Raw genomic sequence first — 18,808 nt, 5'->3', positions numbered from 1 at the left:
TTGCATTCATTTTTTACTCCCAAGTCCACCTTGACATAGTTTTGAATTATGTATTGTGCTGCCTGTTGCACAGTGCGTATGTTGGATGCAGTATAGTGTGAAAGATCTCAGAAAGTTGTATGTTGTTTGAAATTGTTACACTGAAGTAGCTAGACTGTTTTGAGGCCGTAATCAAGCAAATGAATACAGATGCAGTACCTCCTTCAGTGGGCTGCATTGGGTACATCCAGCAGCGGATGTGTAGCCAGATATACTATTCTGATCATGACTTGGGATGGCAAAAAATCTGTTAAGCCCTCAAAGGATCGGGTTAGCAAGGAGCTAAGCTATTAAACCCACTTTTGTGTTTGGAAACACCTTGAAATTAAATATAGTGGTAACGTGATCATCAGCTACCTGTCTACACAGTTAAATTTAATATTTGCACAGGCCAAATATTCTCTGCCCGGTCTCCTTTTGTTCTCCATGTTGCTACCATATATTATTGTTTTTTTCCAAAGCCTTGTCTGCACAATCTTCAGAGACCTCCCAGGGAAAAGTGAAAAGTACAGAGTAATAATAGAGAACATGTAATTTCCAAGGAAAAAAAACTAATTAGGCTCATTTAATTAAAAATGATAGCACTGTAGGCAAACTGCTTGCTCGTTTTAACTACAGTAACAGAGAATAGTTAAATCGGAAGAAGTGAACTCTGCTAAAGGAAGGTGTTCCTAATTATAGAAGCCGCAAGTTTATTACAAAATGCATATTTAAGTGAACTGGGAAATGGAATGGGGAGTTCTTTTTTTAATCAAAACATTTCATTATCTATAACGGGAATCTTTAGGTAACAAAGCTCAGATTCTCTCTACACAAGGGAAATCAAAATGCTGCAGTACTTGTTCATGACTTGCAGCATTATTATAGAAACGTTAACAGAAATCCAGTTATTTTATATTGTTAGCAACAAACCCGTACGTGTAAGGGCCTTTTATTTTCTGTTTGTTTTTAAATTGGCTGGAGAGGAAAGGAGAATGACTTTCCAATAAACTTCAGTGGAATTAACTATTTGCATGTTGGCGCATACTTTAAATCTGGCCAACCTAGATACATTTGGTAACATCATTTGTACCCCTGTTGGTTTGTGTGGGGAGGTTTGTTTTGTTTTAGGGGAGACCTAAAAGTCTGTTCTGGGAGACCTAAAAGTCTGTTCTGGGCAAGTGTCGTCTCCCTGAATTGTCTTGTATCCTAGAAGTAGTTCTGGTGATTTATTTCCCTTTCTTCTCTTGGCAGGTTTTGGTTCTAGCAACACAGGTTCCGTGTTTGGGCAAGCAGCTAATACTGGAGCCACTGTCTTTGGCCAGGTAAGTATGTATTGTATTTGCAGGAACAAGGACTGTTATGTACTGTTGTCTTGTTCAGGGTACCCTACGTGTTTCTAATAAACAAGATCCCATTTGGTACGGTTAGTAAAAAACCGTCCCACTCTGCATTGATGGTATTTGCTGATGTAGGAGGCATCAGCACAGGTCCTGCATAAATATTATCCTAGGCGTATGGAGAGACAAACAGCTCACCGTGGGTAAAATAAGGTGAAGGATGCAGAAAGTTACCTGCCTTTGTTCCACAGTAAATGGAAAGTGGAGGATACTTCTTTTCTCATGTGGACAGTGTAGGGCAAGTTCCCAAAGTATATTCTGTACTGTAGACAAGGTTGGAGAGAGACCTAAGTATGATTTCATTTCCTTGCATCTTGGGAGAGTCTACCTGCTGATTAATCAACCCTTTAATATACTTTGAGGAATTAGCCAGACAAAAAATCAGCCTTGGAGGCATATGCTTCTCTGACTTCTCTAAATCCCCTTTTTGTCCTTTTTGTGTACTGGCAGCCATCTTCTTCCAGTGGAGGCTTGTTTGGAGCTGGAAGTGGTGGAAGAGGTGGAGGTTTCTTCAGTGGTTTGGGAGGAAAGCCAAGTCAGGATGCAGCCAATAAGAATCCTTTCAGTTCCTCCAGTGGAGGATTTGGATCTGCAGCTTCCCAGAGTAAGTGAAGGCAACAAGAACACAAACAGTGCTGTGATCCCATCTGTTTTTGTACTGTTTTTTTGTCTTTGAGTAAATTCTGTGTTAGCATGAAAGGCTTGTGGTGGTAACAGAAACAGATGGTGCGTGTGAAGTGTACTTCTACTTTTTTTTTTTCCCCTTCAGGTTTTTGGAGAATGAGCAGGGAAGCAGTTGAAACAAACAAGCAGATGCAAAAAGTGTGAAGTGTATTTATGTTCTGTAGGGATTTCTGTGGCCAAACGCATCTTTAAAATTCAGTACTCTAAATTCTTATAACTGAATTCCAGCTTCCGACTTGGTTGGAAATTAGAAAGCTTTAGTTATTGCTCATTGTAAAAAATCGCTAAGAATTCCATGCTAAAGTGAAACCAAGTTAACAGGTGTGTGGTAGATAAGTTTCCTCCTTAAAATGTCTTTTATGCAGTACATACAGGATACTTTACCAAAATTTGTTATAATATATTGGTAAGCTCTCAGTCATTTTTCATGTCTAGGAGGAGATGTGAACTTTTTTAGTCACGTGGATGCAGTAAAGAAAAATGCATTCCGTGGCTGGTTTGGGGATGTAGCCTGTTTCACTAAGGAAGCAAAACTGTAGAGTTCCTTTTGGTGATCAGTTTTCATCTGAATTTGGTAGGTGGGGTGGATCTCTCACAGATAAACTCTTAAAGTTACATGAAAGCTGGGTAGATGAGAGAAATTGTGTTAAAGCCCTCTTGGGGAGGGGGGACTCAGCACTTGTCCTTTCTTTTGCTCCAACTGTAAGCTAAAAGGCATCAGTCAGCACATGTGTTTTAGCTAAATCAATCTGCACGTGAGGTGCCAAACCAACCCTCCTACGCATTGCTTCTTGCCCAGCCAACCAGCCTAACAAAAGGAGGCATGAGAAGGAGTTAAGAATACAAAATAAGGCTACCTCCAGGTTTCTTTGCACAAGAGGTTTTAAGGGGCTATTGGAAACTGCTTCTAGAAGCTCTAAAGGATTGTTAATGCAAGAATCAATCACTGGCTATTAGTTTAAAGACTTTTTTTTTTTCTCCTCAGTCAGGTTAAAACCACGTTAGTCTTGAGTTTTCTGGCTAAGGGGTCTTGGTCATGATAACCTAAAATTTTAGCTGAGATGCATGTATGCTGTTGTCTGCTGTAGCAATTAGTTTAAAATACTGGCAGGCTCTCATAGCCTTTCATGTGTAGCTGTTGCAGATCTAGGCTTGTTACATATGTTTGTAAGTCATAAAAGCTATTCTTAATGTTTTTCTTAGCTGTGGCTTTTATTTAATGAGACTGCCCAGCTTTGTTATTTTGTCGTTTGTGAATTGGGCTTGGAAGCAAGTAGGAAAGGAGGAGTTGAGACTAGCAGGTAGAAAGCACAAAGGAGGGGAAGGCATTGGCTAAGATGTAAAAGTAAGAGAACAAAGGAAAGTTGCAGAATTAGCTGCATGTGGCTATAAGTAGCACTCAAAATCTTGGGAGAGCACATCTGTTTCTTTTATTACCTCTTTAATGGTCCATTGGTATTAATGGTTGAGGCCAGTTCTATACCCTTTGCTAGTTTATTCCTCCTTTATTGTAGTTTTGGGTTTTGTGATGAAATAAACGATTCACTAGAGAAAAACTTTAGTTATTCTAGGTCCTGCCACTAGGTGCTGAGAATCTATATAGCCTTGTGAAAGATGAAAACTTGAGTCATTTCTCAGGCTGGAAAAGTCTGGCTCCTACTTTAAGGTCCTATAAGTCTTACTGTAGAGTAACCATATTAAGAAGTCTTGGACATTGTCAGAACAGCTGAGGATCTTTAATTGTGCGTTGTCAAGAGTGACTGATTCTGGCTTCTGTGATCTCTTATTTGAAGAATCAGCTTTCAGTTACTGCAGTGCAGGCTGTAGCTGAACAAATCATCCATCACAGACTTGCTGGAAATTTTAATATTAAAACCCTACTATTATTAATTAAGATTGCAACAATAAAGTGCTATTAGTGATCCATCAGATCCAGAATGGTTTGGTGGAACTACAAAGCCCTACTGGAATAGGGAATACTTGGCTTCTCTCTTGAGTGCTTTTTTAGGATGTGGCATTCATTCTGTGCTCTGGGACAGGGGTAGTAAAAGGGGTTTCCCTTTCTTCTGACCCAGTTAATGAAGTGTAACATAGAATGTTGTCTGTTATGATCTTCACAAGTATTCTTCATTTCTGCAGATTCTTCTAGCTTATTTGGAAACAGTGGGGCCAAGACCTTTGGATTTGGCAGCTCCTCGTTTGGAGAGCAGAAACCTACAGGCACTTTCAGCTCTGGTGGTGGAAGTGTGGCATCTCAAGGCTTTGGGTTTTCTAGTCCAAGCAAAGCAGGTACTTTGTTAACCAATCCACTATAAACATCTCATTTATCTGTGAGATATTTAGTAGAGTGTTTCACCATTTAGATGTCTACAGTCTAGGCTCAGTACATGTACAGGAGTTGTCTCTGAGCAATAAATCAGTGTGCGCTATAGCTTAAAAAAAACAAAAAAACCTAATGGCTCATTTCAGAAATTCCTATTGCAGTTTTAGAGCAGAGAGCTGTGTGAATTAGTGCTGGTCTTATGTAGTATGCAGTGAAGAGTACAGAGTGTAGAATTTAATGTTCTCCTTGGAATATTGTCTTTCAAACTTCCTTCTGGGTTTTGTAAACCTTTCTGTCCCTATTTCATCATAGGAGTAGATGTAGAAATGTCTACAGTAGGAAAGCTTCCCTATAAAATTCAGATCAGGCATGCTCAGATCCTTCTCCTTTGAAATCAGTCTCACCTGTCGTCATCACTTCTCCTGTGGTTGAGCTGTTGCTATTTCTGTTGATTGAGTTAATTGAATCAAATATTGGAAATCTTACAAAACCTCTTCTTTTTGCTGTCATCTGCCCAAAGAAAGAGCAGCAAGAGCAGTGCTGACTGTGATATGTTGTCCACTAGAACTGAATGGCAAAGTGTGTGTTTTGTTAATTACCAGGCAAAAAATGGAGGCCTAAAGGGTCAGAGAGAGGAAAGTTTTTCTCCTCTAGCCTCAGACCCTTCTTACAGAGAATACTGATGAAAGTGGGTGATGTGTCCATTGAAGCTTCCGCCCTGGGGGTGGTAGAGGAGGCTTGGCCATCCTTGAAGTTGTTGAGTTGAGACAATGGTGCTCAAGAGCTCCCTTCAGAGCAGCAGTGCTTTAAAACAAAGCAGTCTCTGCTTTGACAGTAGCTGTGTTGTGATGTTAGTGAAGTGGCTGAGAGCATCATGATGATGCTACCAGATCCAGCAATCATTAGTAAGGTTTCTCTCAGCTCTTGCATTCTGTATGATAGTGGACTGAGTTTTCTGTCTCAGGCATGCCTCCCATCTGTTGTTTTTGCTAGCAGAAGAGAAGGGTGTTGCTGAAGGACGTTCTTTTTTCATTCTTCCAATAACAGCTTTCTTGCTTTTGACTACTTCAGTCTCAAAATTCATCTTGAGGCGGGATTGAGAGGTGTCTGCAAAAGGCATCTCTGCAGAAGGCATGTCCGCTCACGCAGAACCCCTCATATACTTTCCTCTTCTGGTTATATTTGTTAAATGTTGAAAGGAATGATGTGTCTCCCTCTCCCAACTGCAGTGAAAGAGCTTGACTTAATTTGGATGCTCCTTTGTCCTGGTTTCACTGCTGCATATTTCACTTTCCTCTCTCTGGTATTTGTTAACATGCATTGCAGAAGAGAGTGTGTCCTTAGCAAAGCTTCAGCCCCTGTGATAATTAATCTTCCTAGAGATGCAGGTAACGGGATATCTGATCTATGTTTAAATAATTCAGGCTCAGCATTTATTTTTTTCCAGACGTTTTGTGTTTGCAGCCAAACAGTATCCATTACCTTGACATGGACTGGAATTTCACCTAGGTTATTAAAACGTGTGGTAGTATCCCAGTTCTCAGCACCAGTCAAACAAAAGAGCAGCGTCCTTCACATTCCACAGTGTCAGTTAAAAGTAGGCCAATAATGTCAATAGAATGAACTTAGAATAAAATCATCTGGGTAGAAGTCAGTTCAGAGCAGCAGAAGAAGGTAGCTAAACCCTGAACAGAAACTGTGAAGAGTCAAGTCTCGATTCCACCGCAGAAATCCTGCGGTTCCATGGATCTGTCATTTAATCCTTGCATCTTCCTTGCATTTTCCACCACTTAAACTAGCATCAGAAAATACCCTGCCTCCTGAATCTTTTGCATCACTGGAGCACCTCAAAAACAAGCTTATTGTGTACCATCTGATTTTAGGAGTTGGGGAGGGACTCGCACGTTGCATATGGAAATTCCTTCAATTTAAACGTTTGTATGCATCACAGCCTGGCCATTCTGCCCTCAGGCATATCTTTCTAAGGCTTTACACTAGACCTGAACCCTGCCATCAAAAAACAGTAACAAATGTTCGTGAAGCCAACCTTTACAGGAAATTTTTCATCTTGCATTTTTGCATGCAGTTCCTTTAGGTAGTGACTTGTCGAACTGGTGATGAGTAAAGCTTTATTTTAAAACTGAGTACATAGGCTAAGCTTTTTTGATAAGGAGTGCTGGTTTCATAATGAAGGATGCATATGCCTTTTTTAAATAGTAAAAGCATCAATCTGTTACCTGTTGTTTTGTGCATTTTTACAGTAACTTGGTTATTGTGCATGCCTGCTCTCTCACAATTAAGGTATTCCTTTTCATATAAAAAAAGTAGAGATTCCATCACACTATGCAAGCATGAATGATATATTACCACCCTATAGTATAGCTCTGTGAATTGAGTTGATTTTGTGCTTGAATATTCAAGTGACTTAGAATGTGATTTTCTTCTGGATAGTCTCTTAAAAGAATTGCAGCTTTTTGCACGTGTTCAGGCACTTTTCTTATCCATGCCTTCTGTAACAAAATATCCTGCAGTTTGGAAGCTTTGTGGCAGTTAGTTTTATAAATAATGCTGTGTCCATATGACAAGATCAACAGCCTCGTTGCAGACGTTGTCTACTTGGATATCTAACTCTTCTTTTTGTTTTTCTGTTATTGTTTACTTGATGTTCTTGTCCTTTTTTGCCTCTGTTTTGCTCAGGTGGCTTCGGTGCTGCTCCAGTGTTTGGCAGCCCTCCCACTTTTGGGGGATCCCCTGGGTTCGGAGGGGTGCCAGCATTCGGTTCAGCCCCAACCTTTTCAAGCCCTCTGGGCTCTACGGGAGGCAAAGTGTTCGGCGAGGGTACAGCAGCAGCCAGCGCTGGAGGATTTGGGTAAGCTAACCAGAACCTAGGCTTTGGGAAAACAATATTCTTGCATGATGAAAACTCATATGCTCAGTTACCCCTCCATTAGAGTAAAGAATGTATTCTGTAGTTGATTGCAAAGCTATAAATGTCCCTGTTTTTCTTTCTTAAAAAAAAAAAAAAAGCACCCAAAAGGAAAATGGCATAAAACAAAAACCTTAACCCCAAAGGAAATGATGTATGTGATCAATTTAATTGTGCGATTCATTTTAATGCTGAAAGGATTATATTGAATTTTTGCTTTAGAGATGAAGGGGTAATGTGAGCCATCCTGCATGTGTCTAAATGAATGCGGGAGCATTTGCTATGTGCACACTTAGCATATATTCTAGTCTAGATCTACAAACTATGCCAAGCAAAGAAAATAATGAATGTCCTTATCTGTGGCTCTGTCTAGCTGCTTTAGCCCAAATCCCACAGGTAGGATTGAGATACTAATGAGAAGTCAGTGTGTTCCCTTGCATTTGGGGGGGGGGGGGGGGGAGTATTATAACGGCCTGTGGTCCAGAGTGACTTGTGTTTATCCTACACTGATTGGGGTTTTTTTACCTATTTCTTTATTCCTTAAGCCTGTGCTTGACACCAGAGTAGGTAGCCCTTTATTCCTTGTTTTGCTCAGCAAATACAGCATTTCAAACATTGCAAAGCAGCTTCTGCAATAGGTAACAAACATACCCCCTCAGCATTGCACTATCAGCAAGTACCCCTCCTTCATGCCCTACAACTATATTCAGACCAAATAGGTCCAATTAAAAACTCGCTCACTTGCACACTCGCTCACTCCAGTGAAAAAAAAGGAAACTGGGTATCTTTCAGTCTTAGTGTTTACATATTTTGCAAGTGTTTGTCCTCTGTTTCAGGAAGAACTGCCTTTATGTAAGGCACTTCAGAACATCCCAAAGTATAACTTGTTAATTCCCCCGGGAGGTTAGGCGGATGTCCACCTGCCAGGGCGCCCTTGAGCTGCGGGAGGCTTCAGCTACGTTCTTTAGCAATGCCTTGAACTCTAGTGCAGCAAATTGGAGAGACTGTTTGGAAAGGGTAAAAATAGAGGCAGCTTGATTAAATTGCTGCAAAGAAGGATGTGCTTGTAGAGATGACTTAGCTTCAACTCAATTTATATTTTGTTCAGTTCCAACTTTCAGCCATTGTGCTGCAGGATTTTGTAATGCAACTAGATGCTCTCAGTGACAATGTTTGAAGCTTATAGATAAATGGGGTTCAGAAGGAGCAGCACAGTGATACAAACAGAGCTCTTGCGTAAGGAGTCTGCAGATTCAAGAAGGAGAGAATTCAGTGGCTTAATTTGTGGGAAGTTTTGAGACTCTCTTCCCTATTAGAAAGGTGACAGACTCCAGTCTAATATTTTCAGAGTTGCCTGAGGAATTTGATTTTGATTTTTTAAATTCTAAAAGGATGTGATAATTCCCTAGGCAGCTTTACTATAATGTCTTGAGCAGTAGTTTAACTCTGAAATATAATTTAGTACCTGTGCAGGACTTCTGTACTTCCTGACCTGGCTTTCTTTCAGATTGAAGTGAGAATTTAAAAAAAAAAAAAAAAAAAGCACTTGTGTGCTTGGAGCACACTGCTAACTTAAATACATGTGATTCACTGCTGCTTCAGTTCTGAAGAATCTGCATCACTTGATAAAGGAGTTAAGTATCAAAAATAGAAACATTACACTTCTTCAAAAGTGTGAAAGACTGTTTGTTAGTAAATAAGCTTTCGCTCTCTCAAACCAGCGTCAAGTACCTCTGAATTCTCTCTTGTATAGGAACTTTACAAAGAACCTGAAAATCAGGGCAAGGTAGTTTTGATTAAATTGTTGAAAGGCACTGACTGTATCTCATCTCTTTTACACCTTAAAAAAAAAAAAAAAAAAAAAAAAAAAAAAGGTCTGTAGATTAAGATGTTTCTCTACTCATACTCTGCTTAGCCTTTTTGAACAGGCATGTTCTTATAGTAACAACCAAAGGAAGCAATTTGAACCACAGCTTTCCTTGTCACTAACTTCACCTCCACTTCCTCTCGTCAGGTAGACACGCTCTGTGTATTTAGCAGCATGGGCCCTGAGGAGAGGGAGCCCTGAGGGTTTGTGTGTGTTTTTGTGTGTGAGTTTGTCTTTTTTTTTGTGCTGTTCTGCTGTTCTCCAGTGTGCATGTTCGGTGTTTTGGTTTTTTTTGTTTGTTTTTTTTTTTTTTCCTTGAGACAGTCATGTTTGTGGTTCTGCACTAAAGCTATCTGAAGGTTATATAGGTCAAGAACCAAACCAGAAGCACAGGGAATGGCTAACAGGGCCGGAGATGCAAAGTCACTAAAATGCCCACTGTATCTAATGCCATATGGAAGCAGTGTGCACAGTCACCTGTGTCTAGGATGAGAAAGATGACTTCCCTTACCAAGTGAATTGCTTGTCACACTGCTGCAAGGGTTGTCTTGTATCTGGAAAGATATGTTTTGATGTTTAAAAAAAAATAAAAATCTCTACTAGGTCTGGATGGATGGAGAGGTGGATTAACGTGCTGTCAGATCATATTCTAAGTCAGAAATGACGGGCGCTTACGTGAGGCGCAGTCTTGCAAAGCTGGCACGCCATTTATCTTGGCCGACAGTCTGCTCAGGAGAGGACTAGCACTGGATTAGTGTTAGCAGCGTTGTGCACTGGCAGAGCTCGTCATTTGATTATTTTGTGTCTGCATTTTGCCCAGTTTAAGATAGAGAAACACTTTTTAAGTTCCTTGTTCAAGTGCACCTTGTGCATTAAGAACTGGAGAAGTGTATGTGGGGGGCAGAGAACCATACTGCATCGAATCATCATGGTCTCATTAGTGTGTCACACTGATAGCTCCACAATGCTTGGTTGGATGGAGTGGGTGGAGAAAGAAGAACCGATTTCCATATATAAAAATGTTTTTCTTACCCATGTCCCCAAAAGCAATTAGGGAAGTAATCCAAAGGCAGTGGGGAGAAGTGTCAGGTAGGTGCAGATCTTCAGGAAAGCAGTGGAACTGTGTGTGCTTCAAAACAGGCTGGGGAGAAAAAGGAACTGGGAAATTTGGAGAAAGTTCACCTGAGCACCGGATGAAGTGCTCTCTGAAAGTTGGGAGTCCAGGTTCTGAATCTTGATCCTGCCCATGAACAGTTCATGCCAGTTCTATGTTTGCTTCCCCCTTTGTGAAATGGAAAGATGCTGTAGTTTTGAGCTGAAAAGGTGAAAGACACACACAGGATGAATTAATATATTCCGTTTGATGGCTGGCATTAATACTTCCACTGGTGGTCTCACTCTTTGGGGATGTCCTCGTTTAAGGAGTACACAGTTCTCATTGTGGGTAGAAGGACAAACTTCCAGCATAAGAACATACTTGCAAACATGCATTTTCTCTTTAAAATGCAGGTTTGGTGGTACCAGCAACAATACAGCATCGTTTGGCACGCTAGCAAATCAAAATACCCCGACATTTGGATCACTATCCCAACAGGGTACCGGTTTCGGCACACAGAGTAGTGGATTCTCTGCTTTTGGGACAGGTGGAGGAGGTAGGAGAAGCTAAAATGTAACAGACCTAACAGGCTCCCTGTCTCCGGTTTTGCCGGGAACTCAGTCGTGACTCGCTCCTTAGTTCCATATCAAAAATCTGCCTGAACCTGGTCCTGCAATGAAAAAGGCACCGGGGCCTGGTGAAATGAGCCACAGGGTGGGGGTTAGCATCTTCTCGGACTCTCTCTCACGATTCCATCGCTGATTTCCTGTATGGCATTTCAATAAATCACTTATCTTGTGCATGCCTCATCTCCGATATTGCTTTCCAGCCCTTTTTGTGGATTTGGCCTTACTTCTCAAAGGAAAATATTGAGAAGTAATGAATATCTCTTCAGTACCATATGGTACTGTGTGTAAGCGCTTAGTGTCAAAAGAACATGCGCTGCAAAATTGAACTAGAACACCAATAACCATTTTTTTTGGCTGGCGTAATTCAGTGAAGCCGCAGTGATTTACACAGGGCTGAGACTAGAGCCTTTAAGAGAACATATATTCATTGGTTGTCTGTCTGTCTGTCTGTCCCCACTGGCTTGCATTAAGCACAAACCCCATCTTCAGAAAGCAGTCCTCTGTTTTCATGAAGCGATGAATAAACCAGGCTTATTGTATGCACTTGCTACTAATGAATGGGCCGAGCTGATTAGCATTAAAAGCAAGCCCTCTCAGGAACTGAGGCAAGTCATTTCTCTTCTAGATGGAGATTTGACTTTCATTGTTTGCCCATTACTCTTTCCCTGGCCTACGGCAGGAAGGAAATGTTTTTCAATCTGTGTGTTGGAGGGGATGTTTAGTACACTTCTTATGCATTTATTATACCTTTTAACAATTTTTTTTTTTAATCTTGCATTTCTTTCAGGGTTTGGTTTTGGATCATCTAACACGTAAGTACCATTTTGTGTCTAATTCTTCATTAAAAATACAAGTAGAACCAGATAGAGTTGAATGGTATGCAAGAGCAAGCTTTGAAAGTAGTGATAATATACATTAAAACACGCACACGCGCGTGCACACGCGCACACACACACACACACACACCCCTAGGGTGGCAAGGGGACTTCCTCCACTTTCTTTTTTAGTGGTGTTACGTAGAGCTTGAAGTCCAAACTCTTAATATGTGCTTTCCAGTGCAGTTTATCTTTCGTATGAGAGAATTTTCAGTTAATCATACTCTTCCCCCCTCGCCCAGCTACCTCTCAAGGACGTGCTGTGTGCTCTCAGGCTGTCTGTGTAGATCTAAAATCTATTCCATTTGTTAGGCTGAAACTAGATATGAAATAAATCATCACCTTTCTGGTGTGATTGAGATAGTGATTTACAGTTAAAGAAGTGGAATAAAATCTGAGGTGGTTAATTCTGTCATCCACTCTGCCACTGGCTTGCCAGAATACTTTTAGCAAGTTTCTTAAACTTTGCTTCCCTATCAAGGAGAGAAAGCATCTCTCTCTCTAGATGGTAGGCACTAGAATAAGCATAATTATCTAATTAGTATGTGTTGACTCAGTCTCAGGCAAAAGATGCTGGAAATACCAATGCATTGTCTTAATAAGCTTCTGGTACTAGAGAGACTGAAAGTTTGAGAGATCTACTAAATTAATACTGCCTGAGGGAGATTCTAGCTCTCATTTGCTGTGCTTTGTTTCTGCTCTACAGATCTTCCTCTGGATTTAGTGGATGGAGAAGCTAAGAGCACACTGAACTTCCTCCTGCAGAACTTACATTCATGAGTCACCTCGTGATCAATATCCAAACAGCTTTTCTTTTAAATACAAACTCTGACTTCCTTTTTTTTAAAAAAAAAAAAAATAATAATGCTTATTTTTATGCAACACTTGTTCTTGCTCTATATTAAAATATTTTATCTGCCTTGATATAATTTGTATTGGAAGGATTTATCTCCCTGGACCTAGAAGAAATACATATATGCTCTGGTTACCATCCCCATACTGGATGAAGCTTCCTGTTATCATTAATGCTTCTTACCTATTGCCCAGACAAGGAAGTAGCCCAAGCTGTTTCCAGATATAAACCAGCACATTTTTCATTGAAGAGACTGACTGATTATCCCAGACTCTTAAGAAGAGACTGAAGTTTGCCCTGCTAATTCTAAGTATGGGATGGGGCACATGCTTATCTTACTGAAGTGCTAAAACTGAGTCATGTGTGAGCCAGAGGCTTAGTGGAGAAACAGGAAATTATCTGAAAAGAACAGGCAATGTGCAGAACATGTTCCCATGGCAGTAACATTCAGCAAAGAGGTGGGAAGTAAAAGCTTTCCTATTTATACCTTTCTGTAAATTTTAAAGAACTGAGAAATTGGAGCTCAGGTTATAGGGAAAATTTTTGGCCCTTGAATTAAGTGTGACCTTCATCCAGAGACATTAGTGATTTTGCAGCCTATGGCTTTGGCTGTTGGAGTCTGTCAGCTACATTTTTTTTTTTTCCTAACGTGTATGAGATTGTACTTTTTCCCTGTAGCTCTTAGCTTCAGTCAATAACATTTGTGAAATTCTCATATGTTTATACTTGAACATACTGAACAAATGTTTTAAAGAATGCCCTGAAGGCGTTGTGGACAAACACTTTTTCTATTTGATGCATCTGACCTCCATGAAACCTCTAAATGATGTAATGGATTTTTGTTGCACCGTGAAAAATGCATTTGAAATGACAGCTTAGGTATTAGTTGAATACATGCTGATTGTGTGGCTTTAGGTTTTGGGTCCTAGTAGGGCATTTTAGGGTATTTCTACTTTTTCTATTTTTAGCAGAAGTTTTCTGACATTTCATTTTTGAATAATATACAACACAATGACAGATATTTTGGAGTATGGTTGGCAAGCGGGCATGTAATCACTTTCTGGAACTGTAAATAGTTGATAATTGTTTTGTAACATTGTCCAGTGAAAACAACTAAATACTTGTATCTATCAACATTTCCTGAAGAAATAACTTTTTTTTTTTTTTTTTTTGAAGTTGACCTAGCATGTTAGCATTTGACCTAACTCCTGTCCTAGCTGTGAAAAGTGTCATTCATATCTCTGCAATTGGGCATGTCATTAGGTCAGTTTCCTTTAAAAAGGAAGACCGCTGAAATGCGGAGAATATCATGTACGAGGAGGACTTATTTTTAGATGTGGAGAGGCTTTGCAAGGCTATAGGCTCGGAGGCTTTTACATATGCCCTGGATTTCTGAACCTTGGCATGCAGAATGTCATGTTAGAGACAGTACTCTTGGGAGGGTGGTGGTGTTTGTTTTTAAACCTCCCTTCTAGTAGAAGAAACACCATGTTCACAGCTGAGTGAGCAGCAGGGTTCTTGGGATTATCGCACTAGATTTGAGAAAAAACTTTTCTGAAATTTGCTAGTGGGGCGATGGAAGAAAAAGTGAAGAGAGGTTGAACTGCGCTATTCCAGTATGTTCTCCTTGAATATACAGAATTTCTCAAGGCCTAGAGGTGATACTGCTGTTCTTTAGTTTTCCTTCCTCTTTATAAATAGCAGCTGGCCCAAACCATTGACCTTAAATTCTTTGCGTTAATCTCCCATCGCTGTGGCATGCGACACCTCCTAGCAAGTCTGTATCAGCTGTGCTCCCCCAGATAGCTAATAAACCACTTGCTATGGAGAAGATTGGCTTGGTAAGAATGTAATGTTGGCATGCTGAGCCATTTAAAGTTTCTTTTTTGGAATGATGGGAGCAGTTGGGGGTTGTCCCTGCTGTGCGGCTTGTACCTGTTTAACTCGTTTTCTTCTGCAACAAAAGGACCATAAGAATTACTCCAGACCCTGATCAAACACACAAGGTTTTTCTTGTAAGATTTCCAAATTTACAGCTGAAATACCCTAATGACTTGAACTATTTGCCCTTGAGAAATGGGTGCTGCTCCTGGTTTCCATAGTAGCTGCAGGAGGAGCTGAGCAGTGTAGAACGGCTGATCGTGACCGTAAGCCTACAGAAATATGCATAAAGCGTAGCAAAGTCAACTTTTGAAAAATCTGCATTTTTATTAGATGACTCAAGGACTTGGCAATGCGCGTGAGGCTGGGTTGGTGGTTGCCAGATGCTGTTATAATCTGTCATCTGTGTTAGGTGGCCTGTCTGGGAGCGAATGGCCTCTGTCCAGTCCTTGGTGGACAGATGTCCACCGAAGAGAGTAAAGCTCTAAGCCAGTGAGGGCCCATCCCAGCAGGCCTAGCAATGAAGCCAAGGACTCGCTGGGCTTGGAGCCTTCATTTCATTATTGCCCATGGTGGTCAGTCCTCAGATGACTGATAGCAACTGTTCAGGGCTACTTTGAAGGAGCTCGTCTTACTGTCTGTGCAGTTGTGATTCTGCTTCTCTCTTTTGTGTTTTTCCCCCTTTTTTCCTTCTCTGTTTTTAGTAAGAGAAGTTGGCTTTTATCAAAGGTTGGGTTTTTTTGTTCGTTTTTTTTTTTCCTAATGAAATAACACTTTTTTTCTTCTTCTGGGACTATATTCTGAGCCTCAAGGCAGTGGAAAGCTGAGCGTTGATGATCCTCGGATATGGCACGGATATGTTAAGACTTGGTGGGAAGGGAGGGCACTGCCTCATGCTGTAGAGTGAGTCTCCCCAAGCCCATGGTGAAACCCGTCCTGGTTCTGTGCTTCCTCGAAGGCTAAAAGAGTGACAAAGACCTTTTCTTTTTTCTTTTTTTCCCCTTCCTTTTGGAAAGGGGTCAAATTGTAGCTTCCTGCTGAAGAGGCTGGTGGGAGATGGCCGGGGGCGGCCATCGCAGGGGGCGGCCATTTTGGTGCTTGCCCTGAGAGGATCCGGGCGCCAAAGAGGCTCCCAAACCCCGGCCGGGCCCCCGCCAGCCGCGCGGTCGGGGAGGCTTTGCGCAGAGCCGCCTTCCCGGGGCACCTAAGGCCTCGCAGAGCTTAACCGCCACGGCTGCCCCCAGCCTTGCTCAGACGGCCAGCGGCGCGAGGAAACGCTCCGTGGGCCTGGAGTGGGAAAGCACCGCTCGATTTTTTTTTTTCCTGTTTCCACTGCAGGTATGCCGGCTCCTGCCGGGGACGGGCTCAGGCGCTCGAACAGCGAGCTGCCATGGTGTGTCCGCAAGTCGAGGGGGTGAAGGGGATGCCCGGGAGAGGCTGCGGAGGGTGGAAACGCGCCGCCGAACACCTCAGGGACCTTCTCTCCAGCTGCCTCCGGGAGCAGGCAGGGAGTCGGGTGAAGGCCGAGGCGGACGCTCGCGCCGCCTCTCCTCCCACCGCCTCGGCAGCCGCCGTGCCCACGGACCAGGAGCGGCGCCTTCGCCCCGCGAATGCCGGCGCTGCGCCGAGCTGCCTCGCTTTGGCCTGTCAGCCCGCGTACGTGTCCCTGCCTGCGCGGCCCCAGGGGCTGAGGTGACATTTTACTTATCCCTTCTTAGTTTTCATGCGTCCTGCCCTTGCGCATTGCTTTCAGCGCTGCACACAAGGGAAAATAATCCCGCATGAGGCTTTGGCACGCGGGCGCTCGGTAGCGCTGAGGGAGTTCTGGTTCCGGGGTAAATGTCACGTCGAGCCCCGGGGGTGGCGCGCAGTGTGGGACGAGGAGGTGTCCTGCGGTTCGTGTTCCCAAACCTCGTTGCCGCGTGATCACGTGCTCTGTACGGTCCTGTGCCGCCCTGGTGCGAAGGGAGCGTTTTACAGCGTCCTCCGCTCGTGTGCGAAACCCCAAGTCCCCACGCGGGAGAGTTTCCTTTCGAGCCGCGCGGGCAGCAGGAAGGTTCCCTCGGCCAATTCCAGGGCGATTTAAGGTACCTCTGAGAGGCCCCGGGGTCTCGCAGCTGTGCGGAAGAGACTGACTCTTCCCTGCCAAGGGGAGAGCTTGGCCCCGTCTGCACGCTCTCCCCCGTAGGTGTGCGCGTGCACATTCAGCTCTGCCCTCGGAGCTCCCCGATGGGCCCCCGCTTACGCTTGGCGCGTTTCCTGTCTTGATGCCATCCACACCTTGTTTTTCTGAAGCTTTCTTGCAGGCCACCGAGCTCCTTCTCTTTTCGCTGCAGATACGTCTCTATCTCCCGCTGCGGCGCTTGGACTTCCATGTACATGCTCTGCTCGCAGATGGCCGTAATTCATGCTGCTAGCGTCTGCATCTGAACTTGTATTGTTCCCTGAAAAATGAGATAAAAATGAAGTTGCTTATTGCCAGGGAGCTTATTGCTCAAATGATACAACACAGCTGCCGATCAGCCCCGTTGCTGCGTTACGGTTATTGGGAGCATACAGCCATGGGCCATGCTCCGGCCTCAGGCTGCAATCCTACCTAATCATAGCATCCTATTCCAGCTCCGAAAATGACAGGTCTCTCCTCTTAAACACCTCTCTTTAGGGGGAGGAGGGTGCTGGAGTCGCTCTGAGTTCAGCGGTGTTAAAGAATCAGGGTATTAAGAAAGGCGCTATCTTTGTGCGTTTTTACTTTGCAGGTGCTAGGAGTTTCAATGCCTCATATATGCTGTATTTAAACAGATTTTAAAATGTCTTCAAAGTTGAACTAAGCCCTTAATATATTTTGAGGGGGAAATGAAGAGGAGTGGGACAATTATAAAATTGTTGTAGATTCAGACCTGACTCTTCCGTGATGCTGTCTGTGTTTGGACTTATTGCCTTGGAAATCTTGATGCAGATTGTCTGAAGAGCTCTGTTGTAATTATGAGCATGAAATGCGTGACACAGGATGTTTTTTTAGTGGATGCCTCAAGACTCCTCAATCTATGTCAGTGCATCACTGAAAAATATTTTGCTCTAAAGCTTGAAGATGTGAAGGAATAAAATCAGTGTGTGCAGCTGCTCTGTGTGAGCAGCTTACCAAGATGTAAGATAGAAGAAATCGGAAACAAAACCTGATTTGTATCAACAGAGGGAAGTCCCCTGCAAAAAATCTTGAGCAGGGACAGTTGAGGGTATTTTTGCAAGTGAAGGAAGCGTTTGTCAGCCTGCATAATGAAGGGACCTTTGTGTCAGTCTGCTTAAAACTGGGGGTAGAAAGTCATGAACCAACGTGACAAAATATCTAGAAAGGTGAAGTTAGATGTGTAACCTTAGCATTCACCAAATAAATTGGAACAAAGGACTTATTCATTGTTAACTGAAGCTCCACAACTGGACTCTCTGACGCGACCCAGCCTCTGCTGGGTTCAGCAGCCCATGTCCTTCCCACCTTCGTTCTGATCCGTTCTGATGCCAGGAGGCATTTGAATGTCTCCGTGCAGACAATAAGTGACCAGGCGCTTTGGCTTTTTCAGGGTGTCACCCAAAACAGCTGTGAGTTGGCTGCTATCCTCCCTCCCTCCTTCCCTCCCTCCAAAACTAGGACATCTAAATTTAACCTGCTATCAACAGATGAGGCTGGAGAGTTTCCACTGTGGAAATGAATCCCACTTTGAACCTGTCTGCTCTTCTGTTCGGACTCCATCAATGCAAATTCCTTTCTTTGAGCCATGACCTCCGATAGGCTTCGTTTCTCTCCCTTCCCCCGCAGCACTTGTGTTTGTCCTACTGCAGTGTGCTTGTGGAGTTTCCCCAACAGAGTATGTCGCTATTCACGTTTTACGTGTGCACACACCTCAATTTACTGGGTGATAACACCAGGTTGGCCTGCTCCCTTGCAGTAGCACACGGAAGGCTCCTGAGCTATAATGGTTGGCCCCAACCTTCAAGGGGTTTAACAGGCTTGTAACAGACTATCTTCTTCGCTCCAGACAGGACCCAGGGAGATGCAGCAAAAGGGAGACATCGGTTTGAGGTGCTGCTTTTTGGGGAGGTGCCCTGCAGCCCCACTGCTGTGAGCGTGCACCCCCTCTGCAAGATACTGCATGAACAGGAGGGCATGGTCTGGGAAAGCCCCTCAACAGCGGGGTGGCATTTGCAGACAGACAGCGTGCAGGAGACCGTGTCCCGGGCATGCTGGGCGGGAGCCAATGCAG

At 43.1% G+C, this 18,808-nt stretch overlaps 1 protein-coding gene across 1 annotated transcript in view; it reads left to right on the top strand.

Moving 5' to 3' along the window:
• The window catches only part of NUP214 (nucleoporin 214), a 46,544-nt gene extending 33,797 nt beyond the window's left edge, over positions 1–12,747 (top strand). The window contains exons 30-36 of the mRNA XM_067308811.1: positions 1,273–1,343; positions 1,869–2,022; positions 4,242–4,391; positions 7,123–7,294; positions 10,728–10,870; positions 11,731–11,755; positions 12,525–12,747. Coding sequence (XP_067164912.1) covers positions 1,273–1,343; positions 1,869–2,022; positions 4,242–4,391; positions 7,123–7,294; positions 10,728–10,870; positions 11,731–11,755; positions 12,525–12,558 — 749 coding nt within the window. The 3' untranslated portion in view covers positions 12,559–12,747. The remainder of the gene's footprint in view (positions 1–1,272; positions 1,344–1,868; positions 2,023–4,241; positions 4,392–7,122; positions 7,295–10,727; positions 10,871–11,730; positions 11,756–12,524) is intronic.
• The last annotated feature ends 6,061 nt before the right edge of the window (positions 12,748–18,808 follow it).

Source organism: Apteryx mantelli, chromosome 21 (genome assembly GCF_036417845.1).
Source record: "Apteryx mantelli isolate bAptMan1 chromosome 21, bAptMan1.hap1, whole genome shotgun sequence".
In the NCBI taxonomy this organism is placed as follows: Eukaryota; Metazoa; Chordata; class Aves; order Apterygiformes; family Apterygidae; genus Apteryx; species Apteryx mantelli.
This window is presented reverse-complemented; position numbering and strand designations above follow the sequence as displayed.